This window comes from Vidua macroura, chromosome Z (assembly GCF_024509145.1).
Source record: "Vidua macroura isolate BioBank_ID:100142 chromosome Z, ASM2450914v1, whole genome shotgun sequence".
NCBI classification, from domain to species: Eukaryota; Metazoa; Chordata; class Aves; order Passeriformes; family Viduidae; genus Vidua; species Vidua macroura.
This window is the reverse complement of record NC_071611.1, coordinates 43,248,652-43,267,851: the sequence shown is the minus strand read 5'-3', so window position 1 is coordinate 43,267,851 and position 19,200 is coordinate 43,248,652. Positions and strand designations below refer to the sequence as shown.

General features: G+C 35.7%; 1 protein-coding gene across 1 annotated transcript in view; it reads left to right on the top strand.

The window, feature by feature from the left end:
• The window catches only part of ADAMTS19 (ADAM metallopeptidase with thrombospondin type 1 motif 19), a 140,255-nt gene that overhangs the window by 108,801 nt on the left and 12,254 nt on the right, over window positions 1-19,200 (top strand). Inside the window, exons 16-21 of the mRNA XM_054003270.1 lie at window positions 197-277; window positions 5,724-5,881; window positions 6,587-6,740; window positions 9,474-9,609; window positions 11,944-12,148; window positions 14,081-14,233. Coding sequence (XP_053859245.1) covers window positions 197-277; window positions 5,724-5,881; window positions 6,587-6,740; window positions 9,474-9,609; window positions 11,944-12,148; window positions 14,081-14,233 — 887 coding nt within the window. The remainder of the gene's footprint in view (window positions 1-196; window positions 278-5,723; window positions 5,882-6,586; window positions 6,741-9,473; window positions 9,610-11,943; window positions 12,149-14,080; window positions 14,234-19,200) is intronic.

Sequence of the window (19,200 nt, the reverse complement as noted above, 5' to 3'; positions counted from 1 at the left end):
ATATCTATTACATATAATACACAGTTCCATATCTTTTCTTCAATTTTGCAAGAATCTTCAGAATCTTGCTATATAAATTATAACTTGCTACACTTAAAAAGCAAAATAGGGGAGAAGAAATGAGAAAGCATACAAGGTAGTTTTCTATGCTTTTCTGTTTTTCTACTTAACTTGGGACATCTGTTCTCATGTTTAGGTTATGTGGAAGCTTTGGTAATACCTGCAGGAGCAAGGAGAATCAAAGTTGTGGAAGAAAAACCAGCTCATAGTTATTTAGGTAAATATTATGTATGTTTTAGTGTTAATGTCCTGATTTGCTCAACACTGAAAAGTGCAAGCTAAACATGCCTTTGTCATTGAACAAAGCTCTGAGTAGAAAAATAGATCTGTGAAGAACTTGTATAAGGAACTGAACAAATTATTACAGAACTATTTTTCATATCGGTCTTCTTTTGGACTTTTGTTTCATGATTTTTAGAGAATATTACAAACACTGTATTTAGATTATGTAAAAAAAGTCTGTGTATACTTCCACATTTTCAATTTTTCATATGGAAAGTACATTAAAACTACTGAAAAGAATTTTGTGCTCAAACATAAAATAATTTGTACTCAGAAAACAAGAAGACACTGGGCATCATGTAGCAGTTCACTAACAAAGTCAAACATAAATTTTAAAATTAGCCTGAAAAAGCAGAAAATTATTTCTTTGCACTATTTTGAATTGTCTGAATCTTCTAATAGACAAGCTTAATCACAGTGATTTTTTTTCGTTTAGATTTTCCATTTAAGTGAAATTGTCTTTCATTGATTAAAAAATGTTTATCTTTTAGTGAAGTCTAAAGAAGTTGTGTAAGACAATACACTTTGTTATCATTGTTGCAGAGTTTAAGCAAATATATGAAATTTCATAATTGGTATTGTTTTGTGCAATGCTTAAATTTAAATTGAGAGAGGCATAGTATGAGAAATGGGACAATGAAAAAATCCCTGGTTTGGTCACTGTTCTTAGTTACATTCATAAGTAATATTTATATTTTAAGAAGTGTTTGAGTATTCTCAGTGCTTCAAATGAGAGAATGTTGAAGATAGTGAATCTTAATTATAATAGTTTAGGTTATCAGTGGGTGATTGCTGGTTTGCCTTGAGGCCTGCGTCTTCCCAGGAAGATTAGAGATCTGGAATATTCAATTGTTCCCCAATGAACCACAGATATGGATATGTAAGAGTGTTAAAACAATAACTGAAGTTTGTCTTTCTGTTAACATATGTGGAGAATAGAAATGCTATTATTTTCTAATTTTTGAATAATGTAAAAATAAATAAATGCTGGCATTGTGTTTAGGGAAATTTATTCCTTCTTCATAAGTAGCAAACTGATTTTACCCTTAACACACAAAAGGCAAAAAGAATTAAATTGTTTTTATGCCCTCGAAATAATGTCATTCATGATGCTCATTTGTGAAAGTTGCAAATTAGCTCCTAGTTGCTTGTTACTTTAATTTTGTTTTCATTAATTTTACTGGTTTATATCTGAATGAGGATCTGCAATATTTCTGTGCAATATCTTTGGTTGAGCCTTATACCTTATTTTTTTATTTTTTAAAGCCTTTTTAGGGACCCAGTAACAGGTCTGTTGCCACATCTTGAATTAAAACCTGTGTTGTTGCACCTTTTTTTGTTACTAGTGCACGGTATTTAAACTTTCTTCATTTATAGGTTATTTTGAAAGCATCAGAATTTGAATTGCAAAGGAATAGTTTTTGAATAGGCATAGCATAATGAAAATTTTGGGGTGAGAGCTTAAGTTTTTAATCTTAGAAACAAGATTCTTCACAATACTGTGGTTAAAAATGTAAAAGGTAAAACAGATTAAATTCTTTCATGTTTCTGATTGGTTTTCTATTTTACTGTTCTTTATGCTAATTTAATGTGGCATCATACTTGGTTCTGTACTTGAAATTAGTCTTGAAATGCAGGCCAAGACTATTTCTGTTTAGTCGAAAACTTTCCTTTACAGAGGACCTCAGGAAATTTTTTTACCTGGGGGTAAAAATTAAAGACCAGGCCAACAAAGGAAACTTCTTTGTTGGGAGGTTACAACAGGCTGCCTAACCAAGTGAAGTCTGTTGATGAAGCGCTCTTACTTCAGCTACAGGAATCATCATGCTTGCAGTCTCTGATCTGGCTCAGTAATTTCAGTAACCTGATATCTACTGGAAAAACAGCACACCAAGCTGTGAACAGTCCAGGAAGACTCTTGGAGTGTATCAAGGATAATTTCTTAATCAAAACTATAGACCAGAGTAACAGTGTTCCTGGACCTTGTTAATTTCTTCCCAACAGAGATGAGCTGTTCAGAGAGTTGGTGGCAACCTAGACTGCCATGATCATGCCCTGCTGGAACTCATGATTTTTAGGGATATGGGCCAGGTGAAGACTAAAGCCAGGAATTTATGAGAGCGACCTTTCAGTTGTGTAAGGAATTGATAGATGGTACCACCTGGGAAACTGCTCTTGGGTGTACCAGAGCAAAACAGAGCTGGCAGCTCTTTAAAGATTTAGGATAATAGTTTTTAGTAACAATTAAGGATAATACTTTTTCCTAGATTGCAAAAGTTCTTGATTATTCCAACATATAAGAAATCTGGCAAGGAAGGCAGGAGAATAGCATGGATGAGTGAGGACCTCCTGGTAAAACTAAGTGTAAGAGGGGAATGCACAGGCATTCCAGGGACAACCAGGGACATATATCCTGGGAACTATATAAGGATGCTGCTCATATATGTGGGGATACATTCAAGAAAACTAGGGCACAGATAGAGCTGATTTTGTCAAGGAGTGGGGAGATTAATAAGGGTTTCTACAAGTTTTTAGTCAGAAAGGGGATAGTAAAGATAATACACACACCCACAATGCACACTGAAAAATAAGACAGGAAAAACTAAATGACGATGGGTGTGGAGAAGGCTGCAGTGCTTCACAGTTTTTTGCCTCAGCTTCAGTGGTAAACACTTTTTCCACATCTTTCAAGTCCCTCAACATCAGGGCAGGGAATGGTGTAATGAAGTTCCTCCCATCATGGTTCAGATTTAAGACCACCCAAGGAACCTGAATATACACAAATACATGGGACCTAATGAGATACATCCCATGGTCCTGAGGGAACTTGCTGATGTAGTTATCAAGACATTCTCAAGTATATTTGAAAAATCATGGCAGCCTGCTGAAGTCCCCAGTGGCTGAAGAACAAGGACTATTGCACCATTTTTGAAAAGGATAGGATAATAAAGAGAACACTGGCAACTAGCAATCACTCAACCTTAGCCCTGCTGTTTTAAAAAATTACTTAAATCTCAAGTCTTAATGTTCTTGATGTGGATTGAAGGGACACCTGATTACCTGAATGGAAGTGAAGCAATTATTTCCTTGACAAAAAATATCAGTGAATGTACTTTCATTTAGAATTGAATTTCAGATATCTTTTACATTTTCTATAGAAAAGTAAGGGTCAGTCAAAATGCCATTACTTTGATACTTTTCTAAAAATATGACTATATTTTGAACAAAGCAGAAAACAGAATTCATTAAGTTAATACAGTAGAGTCATTTGTCCATATTAAAAAAAAAAATAAAAATTATTAGTAGGTACTGATTTGCCAAGTGGAGGACCAGAACTGGGACACTGCTGCTCCCCACTGAGAAGTGGGAGATGTAATAGCTGAATTGTAATTTGTTGTGAGAGGCTGTGTAGCCTCTCACACTCATTAAAATTAGACAGATGTATAGTCCTAGCACAGTAATTAAAAACACATTGCACTCATCCCCATCACTTAAATGCCATTGTTATGATGGCTGTTTTATGCTCTACAGAGATACAGTTGTAATTAGTCCCCTTGGTTTAGCACTGAAATTGTGGTTGTGGTAAGGCTTTCTCAGTCCAAGTTTTCTTTGGTTGTCTTTCCAGGTGTAGGTGAATTGTTTGAATTACCTGAGAGAGGGTATCTTGTGTTCTGAATGTTCTTCCTTTTTTGGGTTACCTTGTACAGAGTGAACTCCTCTGTCGAAAGTTAAGAAGAATAGGAATATAGGCAGTATGGAATAAAACTCAGTGAACTAGCTTACAAAATGGGGTGTGACAGAGTCAAGAACAGAAGCTGCACTGCCTGAATCCAAATCCACATTTAAGGCTTGAGGACACGCTTTCTGACTTTGTCTAAGACCAATGACTCATATGAGGAATCTGAAAGCAGAAGATGCAAGATCTGGCATATTTCTGTGTTCTGAGCTGGGATTCCAGTTTCCTGCACATATCTGCATGCTATGGCACACACATTCATTTTAAAGACCAGACAGAATGATTTCTGTTGCTCTCTGGGGAGAGGATGCTGCTCCTTCTGAGCAGCATGACCCAGCTGGACCTTGGCATGTTCGAGTGTATTTTTTTTAATTTCTCCACTGAGAAGAGGATTAGCCCCAACAGTTTGAACACTAAGTAGAACTTAATTACCATTAACAATTGAATGCTTAAACCTAAAATACTGGTTTTTAAATCTTGTAGAATCACTGGTTCTTGTAAGTACAAGACTGTTATACCGTGTTAATGGATTTTATAGTCTTAACATCTATTACACAGTGCTACAGTTGTACACATCAATGGTGTCTTATTCAATTGGATTCCTGCCAGTCCATAGGCCTGTTGCCATTGTTTCCCATAGAAACAAAACATAACGGTATAAACATGAATAGGAGAGGACATGATTACAGGAGTGACTCACATTAACTTACAACTTTAAAAATGGGAATTTTGGAACATGTGGAGGTTCTCTTACAACAATCTGATGCCAAACATGCAATTTCAATGGAGTCAAACGTGTAAAACTTCTTGTACAGAAGGTGTCTTCAAGTCTACTTGACACAATTATTCAAAACAAAATGAAACCAAATAAAATAAAATAAAATAAAATAAAATAAAATAAAATAAAATAAAATAATTTGCTGAAGAATCTATTCCATTTAGTATAGAAAATGTACATTTTACAACTGGAGAATTCTTTGTTCTCAGTGCATGGAATATATCTTACCTGGCTTGATCATATTTTTAAATATAAATTAGATCAACATGAGAAATGATTCAGCCAAAAAGAACAAGCTTTTCCTATTTATTAGAAGCATGCAATTACATGGTGAAAGTGTATAAAGTCTTGTGAAATTCTAAGGTGCAGGGAAGGCAAGTGTACTTATTAGAGAGGAAAGAATTTTGAACTAGAATTTGTTTTTTAAAATTTTTTTTTTAAAAAAGTTTTAGCTTAGTTCCACAAATCTTGAAGAGTCTCTTGTGAAAATTGTGTTTCCCATGCTTTTATGGATTATAGCAATTACCACCCTCGGAACAGAGAATAGTTCCTTTCGCCTTAAAGTAATTCAGTGTTCAAATTATGAGTTATGCTAAAGCTTATCAGTCTTCTCAGGCATTAAAATGCTGATATTAACTTCAAGTAATGTTAAATACACACAATTTTGCCAGGCATTCCTTCCAGAAGGTGTTTCTGAAGCACATACCAACTGAAGTGTATGTAAAGTAGGATCCATAAATATCTTTGCAATCAGAGTTAGGTGAATTTGACCTGCTTTTTAAATTATCCAAACAGAAAGTGAGAGGAGAAGAAAATCAGTATTGAACAGGCACCTTTTATATTGGGCTTTTTCCATGTATTTTACAGCTCTTAGGGATGCTGGAAAACAGTCAATCAATAGTGATTGGAAGATAGAGCATTCTGGAACATTCAATATTGCTGGGACCACAGTCCATTATGTTCGGAGAGGTCTCTGGGAGAAAATATCAGCCAAAGGTCCCACAACATCACCCTTACATTTACTGGTATGACAATTCAGGTTTTTTACTTGATTCCTATGATATAGCATAGTAACTAATATTTTTTCCAGACTCCTCAAGAAAATGAGATCTATGTAAGATATATCTGCTTTTGTGTTTACATATATATCTACAAAAGTGGGAAGGAGGGGGTGAGGAGACAGGTCTGTCAGCCTGCTTGTAAAAAATGCATTTATATCCAAGAGAAATCTTTATGTTGTTGGGGCAGGATTGAAGGTCTCAGCATTCCTCCAAATGTCATAAAAAGCTGATATGCCAAGTAAGGAGAGAAATTCAAATTAACTCCAGGTGATTTTCTGAAATTTCTGGCTGACTATAGCACAGCATCACCATTCCAGAATTACAATCACCAAGTTCTCTGTGAAAAAGTTGAATTTTGATGCGTCTCAGCGCAGGAGAGAAAAAGCTAATAGCCACCATAAAGAAAAAGGGAGAGATGATGGTGAAGTACTTCACAATTCAAATTCTTTAAATTAAAGGAATTTTCTTAATAAAGCAAAATATTTTTTTCCATTGGCTTGGTTTGGATACTCTAATTAATTTCTTCTAGCAAATCCATTAGGAGGGCTGAAAGGCAATAGAGCATCAAGTGATTCTGTTGTGCTTTTCAAGATGATCTACTTGCAGCTTGGAGTTTGTCTTCCTTAGCGTCTATGATGTAGGAAGGTTTTCCTTCTTTGTATTTTGCAGGTGCTGCTCTTCCACGATCAGAGCTATGGTTTACACTATGAATACACAATCCCATTGGATCCTCTCCCTGAAAATCAGAGCTCTAAAGTACCAGAGCCCCTTTTCATGTGGACACATTCTACTTGGGAAGACTGTGATGCTGTATGTGGAGGAGGTAAAATAAAAGAAAAATGTACAAACACACACACACACACATATATATATAAAAAATGAATATGTGTATACAATATGCATGTATATACACAGTGCAATGTGTGTATGCAATATGCACCTATATATATAAACACTGTGTGTTTATATATAATTACAATTCTGATGGTCAGTGTTGTGTATTTAATACACAACAAATATCCTCATTGTGGTTTGTATGTTTCCATACAATGTAGACATATGTCAGTCTTATGCTTTCTGATTACATTAAAAATACTCTGATAGCTCTAGGAAAAGATTCAAACTAAATATAAAAAGTAGCAAAAGATGGTAATGAAGGAACAAAATCTAGACTAAAAAGCAAATTCAGGACACAATTTCCAAAAAGAAATAAAAGTGCAAGAGCTAGAAGAAGAATAGAAAGTGCATTCCACTCTGTATTTGGAACTACTGAAGATAAATGATCTGTAAGAGACATTTCAAACCACAGAAAAGTTGAATCCCAGTCACAGATCAAATAAGTACAGTTAGTAACATGAGTTGAGGATGATCCAGACACATATGGAACAAATATTACAACAGCAGATATTAGTATGCTGATGTGATATTTTTCCTAAGTTTATTAAACATAAAAAAGTGATTTTAGAAGAATAAAATATGATTCTGAAAACAAATATTGGAATATGAACAGTATTGATGTAACAAAAGTCTTTCAGACTGTTTTCTAGATGTTACTTAAAATGAAACTTACACTTTGAAAACACTTCAGAGAGGGCTTTTCTTAAAATAAATGTGGTGTACAGTGATGTGTTCATACCTTGTGCAGTTTGTCAGTATGCAAACACTGTACTGATTTTTGATACCTGTCTTTCATGCTGACAACCTTGACAGTCGTGGTTGCTCTGATCAACTGCCGTGCACCTTGTGATTGAATAGGAAAGCCTGGAAATGCTTTTCCTTCTCATAACATCAGCATAAAGAACACAGTGTTCTAGCTCCTCTGACTGTGTGAACAATCCTGGTGTCATGAAAGATTGCTGTAGTTTCCATAAACATGGTTTTTGTGGTTTGGTAGGAAAGCTTCTTCCCTAGAAGGTATTTTGTTCATGGTGCTAGTAGTATCCTTTGATTCTTAATAGTGTATCCCAGTTTACTTGTGAATTCACACTTTTTACAGTTTCCTAAGGTATTTTTAGAATAATTTTAGTGCTACTATGATCTGTCATTATTGCACCAGATATTTCTAAATATTTCTCTCATCTGCAGAAATCTTAAAATGCAGTATGTCAGTACATTATTCTACATTAATGCTTAAATAAATATTTAAATGTTTTACTCTAATGTTTATAAATTTTTTTTTCTGTTGTAACTGGTCTTCATTTTATTTTATTGTCTTAAATAGCTGAGTTATTACAAAGTTCCCTAGAAATTCTGAAATACTACTGAATGATTTTTCTTACTTTAGATAAAACTGTTCTCACTTTTCTTTTACTTTCTGGCTTAAATATCAAGCAGTAATGAAATCAAAATACTGCAGCTTTTATCCTGTCTAATTATTTGTGATTAAAATTTAACATCAATATTTTCATTAATCTGAATTAATACAATTATCAATAGTTTTGCTTAAATGCTCAAAGTGTGTGTCAGGATAAAACTATTGATGAAGCCATGTGGTTTTGTGTATGTTTCTGTATGTGACTGGTCTGTGACCTCCTGTGTTGCAGAAAAGCTTTCTTTGCATGGGAGAGAATATGAATACATAGATGTATATATAAGTGCAGAAAGAATTGTTAAACATTTCAAACACTGTGATATGACAGATTAGTTGTATGTGCTCTCATGTACACAAGCACTGTGTAAAAATGTCAGCAGTGGTCATGCTCATAATATGTATTTATAACATAACTGCTGCATCCACAGGCTCATTTTTCACCTCTAGTGAATGTTCATGCTTAAGCCTGCCCTGCTCCTGCACACAGCCCCTTTGCCAGTAAACTTCCAGACAAAGTAAAAGTAACTATAAGAACAAATGGCTCTAACTGAAACCCTGAATGCAAGGATTGCTAGTTTTCTAAAATTAAGACTCCAGTCTAATTGCAAGTTACTGCTTGTGGTCAGTATTACATTAAATTCTAATTTCTAATGGTTCCATGTTCAAGAGACACCAGGGTCCAGGCCACCATCAGGACAAGGACTCTGTACAGAGTATGCACTCTATCTCTGCAGAAGTACCCAGCTTCCTAAATGGTTTTCTGACCCTGTAGGTCAGGTCATATGGCCTCTTTAGTTCATGGGAAATAGTGCAGTCTCCCTCCTGAAGGATGTATGTGTTGATTCCCTTTACCTGAATGCCAGCCACAATTTGTCATTTCTTTCCTCATTTTATGTAGTAATTAAAAAACGTATTTGTAATTTTCTGCAAGCATTGCTCAGTGATGGAGTTGCAGTGGTTGAGAAAGAAAATAATATTCCAGTAAAAGTGAGGGTTTGGCCTATAACTAGTTGCAGGAGTAAAGCAGGAAAACTCTTGATGGTGGTGTGCAAAGACTAGGTTAGAAACTCACAATGTTCCCTACAAACTGTAGGATTTCTCTCAGATTCCCTGCTAGCTTTGAATTTCTTACACTGGTTTTGCAGTTCTTTTAGCCAAACTGTATATGAAATAGCTGTATCTGTGTCCTTAACAATTTGCATATTCTTGGTTTCCTCACAAACCTGCTTCCTTTTTTTTTACTAGGTGAAAGAAAGACAACAGTCTCTTGCACAAAGATTATGAACAAGAATATCAGTCTTGTGGACAGCAAGAAGTGCAAATATTTAACAAAACCTGAACCACAGATCCGTAAGTGCAATGAACAGCCCTGCCAGACAAGGTAATAGTGATTTGGTTAAACTAAACTATAATATCTAGACGTAAAATCCATGTAAAAGCAGTGGACTGCTTCTTGCAATGCATGGGCAGTAAATACATTCATTCAAGACGTTATAATGCAAAATGAAGGGAAAACAGAAACCCTGGAAATTGTTTCTCCTGAGTTTTAATGAAACAGGGAACATAAGCACCATGCCTGAATAAATTCTTATCCAGTAAAGCAGTTAATTCCTTTCCTCAGGAAGTATTCTCACAGACTGATCTGTGCTACAAAACTGAAATTTAAATGGTGTTTCTATAAAGACATATATGGGATTTAATCCCATATTCTTAATTAATGATGTGTTTTAATGGGTGTTTTTTTTTAAGCAAGGCTTTGTGTCTTTAAAGCTCTTGATAAACTCTGGGTACTCTAAATAGTAAATAAATAAAGAAATCAATCCATGTTAATCACTTTTTTTACATTAATGCAACTTGAAGTCTAGTGAGCCTGCCCCTCGCTCCTCTCTTTCCTCTCACTCCATGAGAGGAAACTCCTTGTATGTGGATCAGCAAATAGGCTGAACTATACTCTGGTGGTTGAACAGTGCAAGAGGCCGGAGGCAGCTCCATGTGCAGCCTCTGTCAAGCAAAGCCCACCCATCACCACTGGAGTTCCTGAAGCTGAACTGGCAGCCTGCTCCTTGTAGTGGCTGACCAGGTCAGCACAATGGCCCATTACAGAGTCGTGCCACTTGGCAGCTGAAAGTTATGTATTAAGGAGGTCCTCAAGAATTGCATGTACTTTTTTGAAGCAAGTTAGAGCAAGTCCACACCTTTCAAGGGAGGGGAAAGGAACTAGCAAGAGCTGGCTAGCATCCCCAGGAGTAAGCACTAGGATCAGTCTGCTGCAGTCATCTGGAGGACAAGTAGATGGCATTTTTAAACAAAATAATGCAAAATAAATTAAATGCAAATACTGTTGAAGAAAGTATGTAAAATGAACTAGAAGACATAGCTTTCTTGGAAAGGATGAAGTACTGAAATTGATAAAATGTGAAGTATGATACATTTTAAGTAAGACAAAACCACTGACATTTGGTCTTCCCCAAACTAGGGCATTATCCTTTGGAGGGATTATTTCTACTTCATTGTATGTATATTTGAGAAGACTTATATTTTGTTTTATTAACACTACTGTTCATTTAATGGATAGAAATGGAATAATCTGATCTTTTTCTGAGGCATTGTCTACCATAAGTTTTCAGTATTCTGTGTTTTTTCCAGCTTATTAAGTGAAAGTTTTAAAATTTTGCTAATTGATACATGGAGATGCTGTACTGACAAATGTAGAAAGATTTAATGATCCAATTTTTTAAACATTGTAAGTGATGATTACAAAATATTACTAGCCTTCAACTAAAATGTTACCAAAGCATACACTTGCATAAGTACTTATTTGCTATTGGCCTGTGAAGAAATATCTTAAAGTCTATTTCATCATCTTGACAGGTCATGATTTGTAAATTATATATCTGGACAGATAACAAAAAAAATCTTAGTTAAGTGTTTTATTTTTTTGCTACAAATGCATGACAGAAGGTTGAAAAAAATTTATTAAATATCCATTTCCTAAAAACTCTCCTGGCAAACTAAGTCTCCTTGAAAACTCTTGTGTTTTCAGGAGACAGAACATCAAGGGCAGAACTGTTTGATTTTTTTAAGGTTACATGGCCATAATCTGGATCTATAGAACATCTGGGGAAAAATATGTTCTAAAACAATTGCTCTCTAGGTATGTGGTCTGTGCCAAACTGCACCAGCCTTCCTTGCTGTTGTGATTTAAACCATGCACCCTGTTAGGCATTACTCTGAAGAACGTGAAGAATTTTGGGCTTTTGTGCTTTTTCCAGGGCAATGAGTCTTTTACACTTGAGTGATTCTTTCTTACAACAGAGTATTTTTCAAGGAATGCTGGACTTTACATGCTTGGCATACACTTGACATAGACAGACATACAGAGAATAACAGGCAGGCTGATCAAGGATCTGTCATCTTTAAAATGGATGTATATTTTGGAAATTTTCTAATTGGTATTATAATTAGAAGAAAGTACTTTGAAAACATAGCAGTAGTGGACTGGGGAAGGAATTTATATGTACATTAATACCATATGAAATATAATAGATGTTAGATTCATAAATACTCCATTAACAAAATGACAGGAAAAAGGAGGCTGAAAATATGTGTGTGTCTTGGGTATATACACTGAGAATAGTATACAAGAGAACAAGGTGTGATGGTATTTTTCCCCTCCTGATTTCTATATTACTACACTGCCTATGTTTCTTTGCAGATGGATGATGACAGAATGGACACCATGTTCAAGGACATGTGGAAAAGGAACCCAGAACAGACAAGTAGCCTGCACACAGCAGCTCAGAAATGGGACCCTGATCAGAGCTAGGGAGAAGGATTGTCTGGGGCCAAAGCCTGCTTCTGCACAGCGCTGTGAAGGCCAGGACTGCATGACAGTGTGGGAGGCAGGAGTTTGGTCTGAGGTACTACATTTATTTATACTCCATATACTCCACATGCTCCAAATACTCCGTAGTCTTTATTTGTACCTTGGTATTTTTTGGAAATAAGGTTTTTTTCAGCATCAAGTGGCACACCTTAGCCTAATGCTTTTCACAGTCCCCGTGCAATATTTTGGCAAAGAGTTCAAGGGCTAGGAAAACCAGCTGTGTAGAGCTACTGCATTTTACCTAGTTAACGTTGTGCAACAGTCTCTTCTGGCCAGTTCTCAAGCACGTATAATCAAGTATGTCCTGTCTGTAATAGTGAATAACTAGGGGGAAATAGAATTAAGGAACCACTTATCACCTACAAGACCTTGGGAGCAGAGTGGAAACATTTGGGATGTACTTTTATACCAAGGGATGTTGATCAGCAGATGGGTGATGCCATCCTGCTTCAGAGAGGCTTTGAGGGGAGCCTTGGCAAAAAAAGTATATCTTCTTCCCTTCCTCTTTCTTGTCTGCTCTTTTTCCAAAGCAACAGCAATAGGCAAATGGGCTTGTAAATAACACAATTTCACATATGTTGCATCCTGAAGTATGGCTGTAAAATGTAATCATTGTTCAAAAAGCTTTGTTTTTTTTTATAAGCACATCTTTAAATGTGCTTGTTCATTTGGCTTTCTTCATCTTTGATTTCTTCTAAAATTAACTCGCCATGGAGGAAGAAGAGTATTGTTCTCACTGCCATCTGGACAAGATGAAAGGGTTATTTGGAACTTCTTCTTTCATTGAAAGAGTAAAGGCAATTCTGATTGCCTCCCATACTAGAACCTGTGCTATGGATCCCTCTATGATCACAATATGAATAGCAGCTTCTGAATGTGGGTGCAGCCCCTTCTTTGAATTGCTCTACTCAGCAGAACTACTTGATCCCCAAGCAAGAAAGAGCTAACAAATACAGAATGTTTTCAAAGATGAAAAGCACATGCTAAGGTAGAGATAGGACTTCTGGTGTGAGACAGCAGTTTCTGGTGTGGTACAGCAGTTTTATGATGCGAGAGCTGGTTGTGAGAAGAAAGGCATCCATTTACAGAGATGAGTAAAAGAAATACACAGACTATTTAGCCAGTTTGTTTTACTTCAGAGAGGAGAAATGAGATAGCATGTTTTTGTTGGAAGCAATAAATATTTTTTGAAGAGCGAGGTATTTCCCATGGCCATTCCTACTATCACCATTATGTAGGAAGCTAGCCATTACTGCTTCCTGTGGTTATAATCAGCTTGGCAGAGGAGAGTTTTGAACTGCAAGCAGCGGGATGATCAAAAGCTGTGATAATGTTTTGAGAAGGAAATGGTATCATTTTTGGCTGTGTAAATGGGAATGGTGGAAAAACCCATAGATTAGGACCTTCTGAGCAACTTGAAAAGAGCTTTTACATGCTCACTATATAGTGACTTTGAATTTTCAAGTTCAGTCTGGATTCTTGCATAGTTTTGGAATATTTACTTTTCCATTCTACATTTTTTTCCTCCTCCCAAAAAAGGCTGTTGGACACTAACAGAGCTTTTCTTAAGTTGCTTCATATCTTATTCCTAGGAACTTTATTGTGATTTTCTTTCATTGTATTTCCTTTTATTGGAAGAAGGAAGATTGCCTAATACTTTTAGTGTAACATTTTTCACTCATTTATCATAACTTTCGGATATTTTGTTATTCAAAAGCCTATTTTCTCCTTAAGCAAATATGTTTTCATCTAATTTTAGGTAAAAATGAATCAATTATCATTCTGTCCCATAAGGAATTTTTGTTCAGTTTTTTAATAATCTAGTGTTGATGCTATTGAAGGTTGGAAGTTAGGAGGTCATTGAAGCTCTGAAATATTTATGCTGACCTGGCAGAAGTCATATAGAAGGGGATGAAATGGGGTAAGTGAATTTTGTAGAAATCTGAAAAACCATTTTTTCCAACAGTGCTCTGTAAAGTGTGGTAAGGGAGTACGGCATCGGACTGTGAGGTGCACCAATCCACGCAAAAAATGTGTTTTGTCCACAAGACCTAAAGAAGCAGAGGACTGTGAGGACTATTCCAAATGCTATGTCTGGAGAATGGGAGACTGGTCTAAGGTGAGTAATCCTTGATACTAGTGCCTCCCAGCATCACACATTTTGCAAGTTGAGTTCTTAATAAGAATTACTCTTATCAAAAGTGTACAGATGTCCCAGCTGAGGGAACAATAAGGCTATAAACAAGAAAAATCTAAACTGGTAGTCACAGTGAGCCTACAATATAAATAAAAATCAGGAATATGAAGTAAATGTGAGATAAATTTTCAATATAATGCAAATTTGTATTATCTTACTGTGTCAGTAGGCACACAAGCAGCTTCAGAAACTGCAGGCAGCTCCAGCTGCAAGCAGCTTACAATTCACATATATCGTTAATCTGTGTTTGCACACTTTATTTGTGGTTCCAATAAAGTACACCCTCCAGCCTTATACAGTAGCACCTTTAGCCTATTAAATTTCCACATAAACCATTTAGCATCTGGGAAGCATCTATTACTGTTTCTCTTTTTTTCTTTTTTTTTTCTTTTTTTTTTTTTTTTTATTATTATTATTATTATTATGGACACTCAACATAACTGTCATTACATTATTTCCTTGGCATATGTGTTCTGAGAGGTGGATAAGTATAGGCCAAACAGGAACAAACAATACTGGTTAGATCTGTGATTGGCCTTCAATATCTGATAAAAATTTGTAAAGCCTGAAACACACTGAAATTCTGAAATTGAACCTTGAAAAGATTTTCTCTTGCTGTATCACCGACCACACTTTAGCAGAAAGATTGTAATCTTTTTTTATTTCCTTTGTTTCTCTTCATAACTTTGTTCACAACACTTTTACTTTAAGCACCTAACATTATTGCAGCATTTTTTTAACTTGCTTGTATGGAGAAGTATTTAACGTATTTTCAGTTGTCTTTCATGTGATGTAGGAGCTGGAAACAAGGACTAAAGCCAGCAGTGTATGGCTAGCCAGCCTTCCAAGAATTAGCTGCAAGTACTCTGTGAGTAACTAGCTACTTCAAAGCACATAGTATAACCATTAATTTTTTTTAAACAACAGAAGCATCTAACTTTCAGTAGCAGTATTACTTTTACAAGAAGATATGTTTGGCAATAACATTTAGTATTTCCATTTCTCTACTACATAACTATGGTTAAAACCTGCCTCATTTAGCACTAGCACCAGTAGGAAGTAAACCATGGAGAAATAACCATCTGCTTTCTTAATTGAAGCAGTCATTCAAATTGGGATTGCTGAGGCTATGTCGGTATGCTGAGGCAGTTACACTGTGTTCCCAGTGCCCTCTGTAGTGAAGAACTTTATCCTCTCAGTACTTTTCACAAACAACTATGTCATAGATGAGTGTACAAAACTTGTATCTTCCTGTTTAAAATTTACTGGCAATTTTGTATTTCCTGCTCTCCTCCTAGAGTGAAAGCTGTAACACACTCAACTAAACTGCACTTTGAATTTCAAAATTAGGACACAAGGAATTATGGAATTGGCAGAATCTTTTGAACAGTTAACATACAGTCTGACTATGACTTGTGCAGCAGAGATTTTCCAAGATTTATACTAAAAAATAGATACCTTGATTTCTCTACAGAGACACAAGTTTAATTTAAAATATATTTGGGTGTCAGTTTCTTTTCTCTGTTACTCTTCTGTTCCACTGAAGGAGTACACAGCAACATGAAGTCATGGCATGCATGTTAATATGTCTGCAATGGTGAGAACAAATAAAAAGCTCAAATAAATGTTAATCTTTGCTGTGTTTGGTTCTAACCCAGAGGTTCAATGCAGCCTTCTCTGTTCGCAGTTTTTAGGATTGCTCTTGACATTGACAGAAGTCTGTTCCTTTGAGCAGAGCCTAGCTCTCTCTAGCTAATGCCAAGACTTGACTTGAAAAATTTAGATGACACTTCTCATACATTGAAACAAGAGGCCTAATATCTTTACTCGCTTTGCTGTTTCCTTTGAACTGCTAAGACATAATTTTAAATTAAGCTTGAATTGCACCATTACTGAAAAGATAACATGGTTAATAATTATGGAGTGCTGTAATAAAGTTAATTTGTTTTATTGCTTTAGTCACATAAAGATCAAATAGGTTTTGAGCTCCATGTTTTAACAATACCAAGATCAAAGAAAATTTGACCAAAATTCCAAGCTCCAATAGATCAATTAGGGAGATAGTAATCCTTCTAAAGCTCAGTCTAAAAGAAGTCTGTACAACCTGGTCTGTGTGCAACATTTAGCTCTGTAATGGTATTTAAGTCAGTACAGTGGGTCAATATGCTAAAAATTGCTGTCTGTAACATCACTCGAGCTCTGTGCCCACCTTTGTGAGGAATATAGGTATGATGTGAAAGGAAAGAATAAAAGCTCAAACTGAGCTTCTGGAGCCAGTACCTAGCAACATTACCAATGGCATTTTATTTTCCCAGCAAATGCCATCCATGGCATATGTGTGAGTTACCTTCAAATGAGGAATGCTCACAGACCATAGCTATTCTAGCACCAGCTGGGCAAGGTATTGTTAGCAACAGTGTGCCTTGCTAAACTGTCCACTGGCTACCCATTTCAAAGCCATACAAGGACAGGATCATGCTCAGAGGCGTTCATCACCTAAGTACAAACAAATAGGCTGAGGAGAGGTGAAATTAAATTCATGTGAACTGCATGTTTACACATCTGCACAGCTTCCGAAAGAACACATCATTGTAGAAGTCATTCTCCAAAAAACAGTTAAATTTCAGCAGCATAGTGTGCTTAAAGGGTATGTCTATGGTACTTTATGTAGGGAAATGTATATATTTTTTTTCTGGTACTGTCATACTCTTCAGACCACTGTCAGAATAAATGAAGCATGAGGAATAGGATGAATTTTGGAACAGAGAATAATTTAGAAAATGAGTATTGAAAATGGTAATTTAAAACTTTGATATAATATTATATCATTCAGCAAGGAAAAATAGGATCAAAAATCTGGACAACAAACTAGAATTTAGGAGCAGCAATTTGTAAGATGAAGAGATATATAGTATGTGTCTATAGGAGATCAGAGAAAATAATGTGGCATAACTTGTAAAAAAGATTGGAAAATGGATATATTCTGTAGAAACTAAACATTGAGCAGCAGCAGAATTTCTAAATAGTATCTATGTATTAGACCAGAGATGCTGAGGAGTCAAATATGATATCTGGGGTAGTGGTCCCAATGGTTGACATGCAGTTCATTTTGTCTATAGCCTGAAGAAGCAAAAATACGAAGCAAAGGTTAATCTACTTTTTTTTTTCCACTGAGTCTGGAAGGCCATCTGAGGCAACTGCTTAGTTTTTACACCAATGAATCACAGAATTCATGGCCTATTCCAAATTATTTATTTCAGAAACTACATGCAGTGCTCCCTAGAAAGTATGTGCGTGTGTGTGTGTGTAGTCAGAGGAAGTCAAGTCTCCAGCTGTTAGGGGGAGACAGTTTCACAAACGGATCTACTGAAGGGTAGAGAATGCAGATGTCAGTGATAAGAATTGTTTGCCTTCTGCTCCAATCAAAGAACATATGTAAATGGAGAGATGTAAATGCCCACAAAATTTTTACTAACTATTCAAGAGCACAGGACATTCAACCTTAATTTTGTGTGCTTAAATATTTAAAGAGACTCTAAATTTCCACAGCAAACAAACTCAACTAATCTCCTCCAATTAAAAAAAAGGGATGATACTAATGTTATGATTTTACTGACAAGGGAATTAGCCTTTCTTTTTTTTGCCTTGGATCCCCTTACAAAATTTTTAAGCTCTTCTGGATTGTTGGAATGGAATAGTACTGGGCATGAGTCAAAATATAACACTATCAGTAGATTTATGGACAAAGCAATTATGCAATGTGAAATAATAGAAGTTAAAATGTAATCAAGTCGATAACTTTCATATTGACTTAAATATAATTAATTTGCAGCAAATGAGGTATGTCTTTGTTTCAGAAACAAAGCATGAGCAAATAATATGGAAGGTGTCAATATAATGAAATGACATTGGGAGATTTTATACATTTCTAAACAGTCCTGTAATAGTAACCCTATTAACATCTTTTCTTTCATGTAAAGGGTTTTTTAGATCAATGTACTGCATAATTCTGGCTGGAATAAATATAATGTCATGTTAGTTTCTAGAAAAACAGAATGAGACCATCTTTCATAATAGAAGAAATCACTAATAAGACTGGAAAGGATTTTAAAAGTAGATATCACCTATTTTGCACGCACAGAAAATCACATGTAAATGGGAAATTCTAGTATCTGTTTCACACTTAGATCTACTAAGATATCTTTGTTGGTTTTCTGCTTCAGGCATCTTTAGGGTAAGAAGTTTGAGTCCAAATTGGACTCAAAATGTAATTATGAGTGTTTTGTTGTCTCTCAAGTTGCATTATCTGTAAGTGTGGTTACATTAGAAAATAATTAAGTTGTGGTACATCTTAATAGTTCCCATCAGGACTGAACCTTCCTAGGCTCAAAGAAAAACAAAGCACAAATGAACAAGAACAAAAGAAGCAAACAGCTCCCGCCATCGTACTTGATGAGTGACGTGGTGATGGGAGAACTATATAATCAAATAAATAATGAAAAGGAAAAGAAAGAAAGAAAAAAAATTTAAATCCACCTCTTAATACATACTCTGTTTTTCCCTATGTGTCCTAGGAGAGGGTCTTAAGCTGAAGTTACCACCATTATACATTACCTTTTACGTTTCCACCACGAAGTGAACAAGTTTGTTCCCAAAATGACCTTAACATGGAGTACAAGAGATGGTATAGTGCAGAAAGAAGGGTGCATGTGCAGAAATCCAACCCTCATAGCTAGAAGAGGATGCCTGGAAGATGGCAGCATGTAGTGAAGGCAAATACAACTCCGTGCTTAAATGTGTCTGTACAACCACAGTCTTGCCACACAATGTACAGCATGCTGCACAGTGCCACTTGAAGGAGCAGTGCGGGAAAGAAGGAGGTCTCCCAA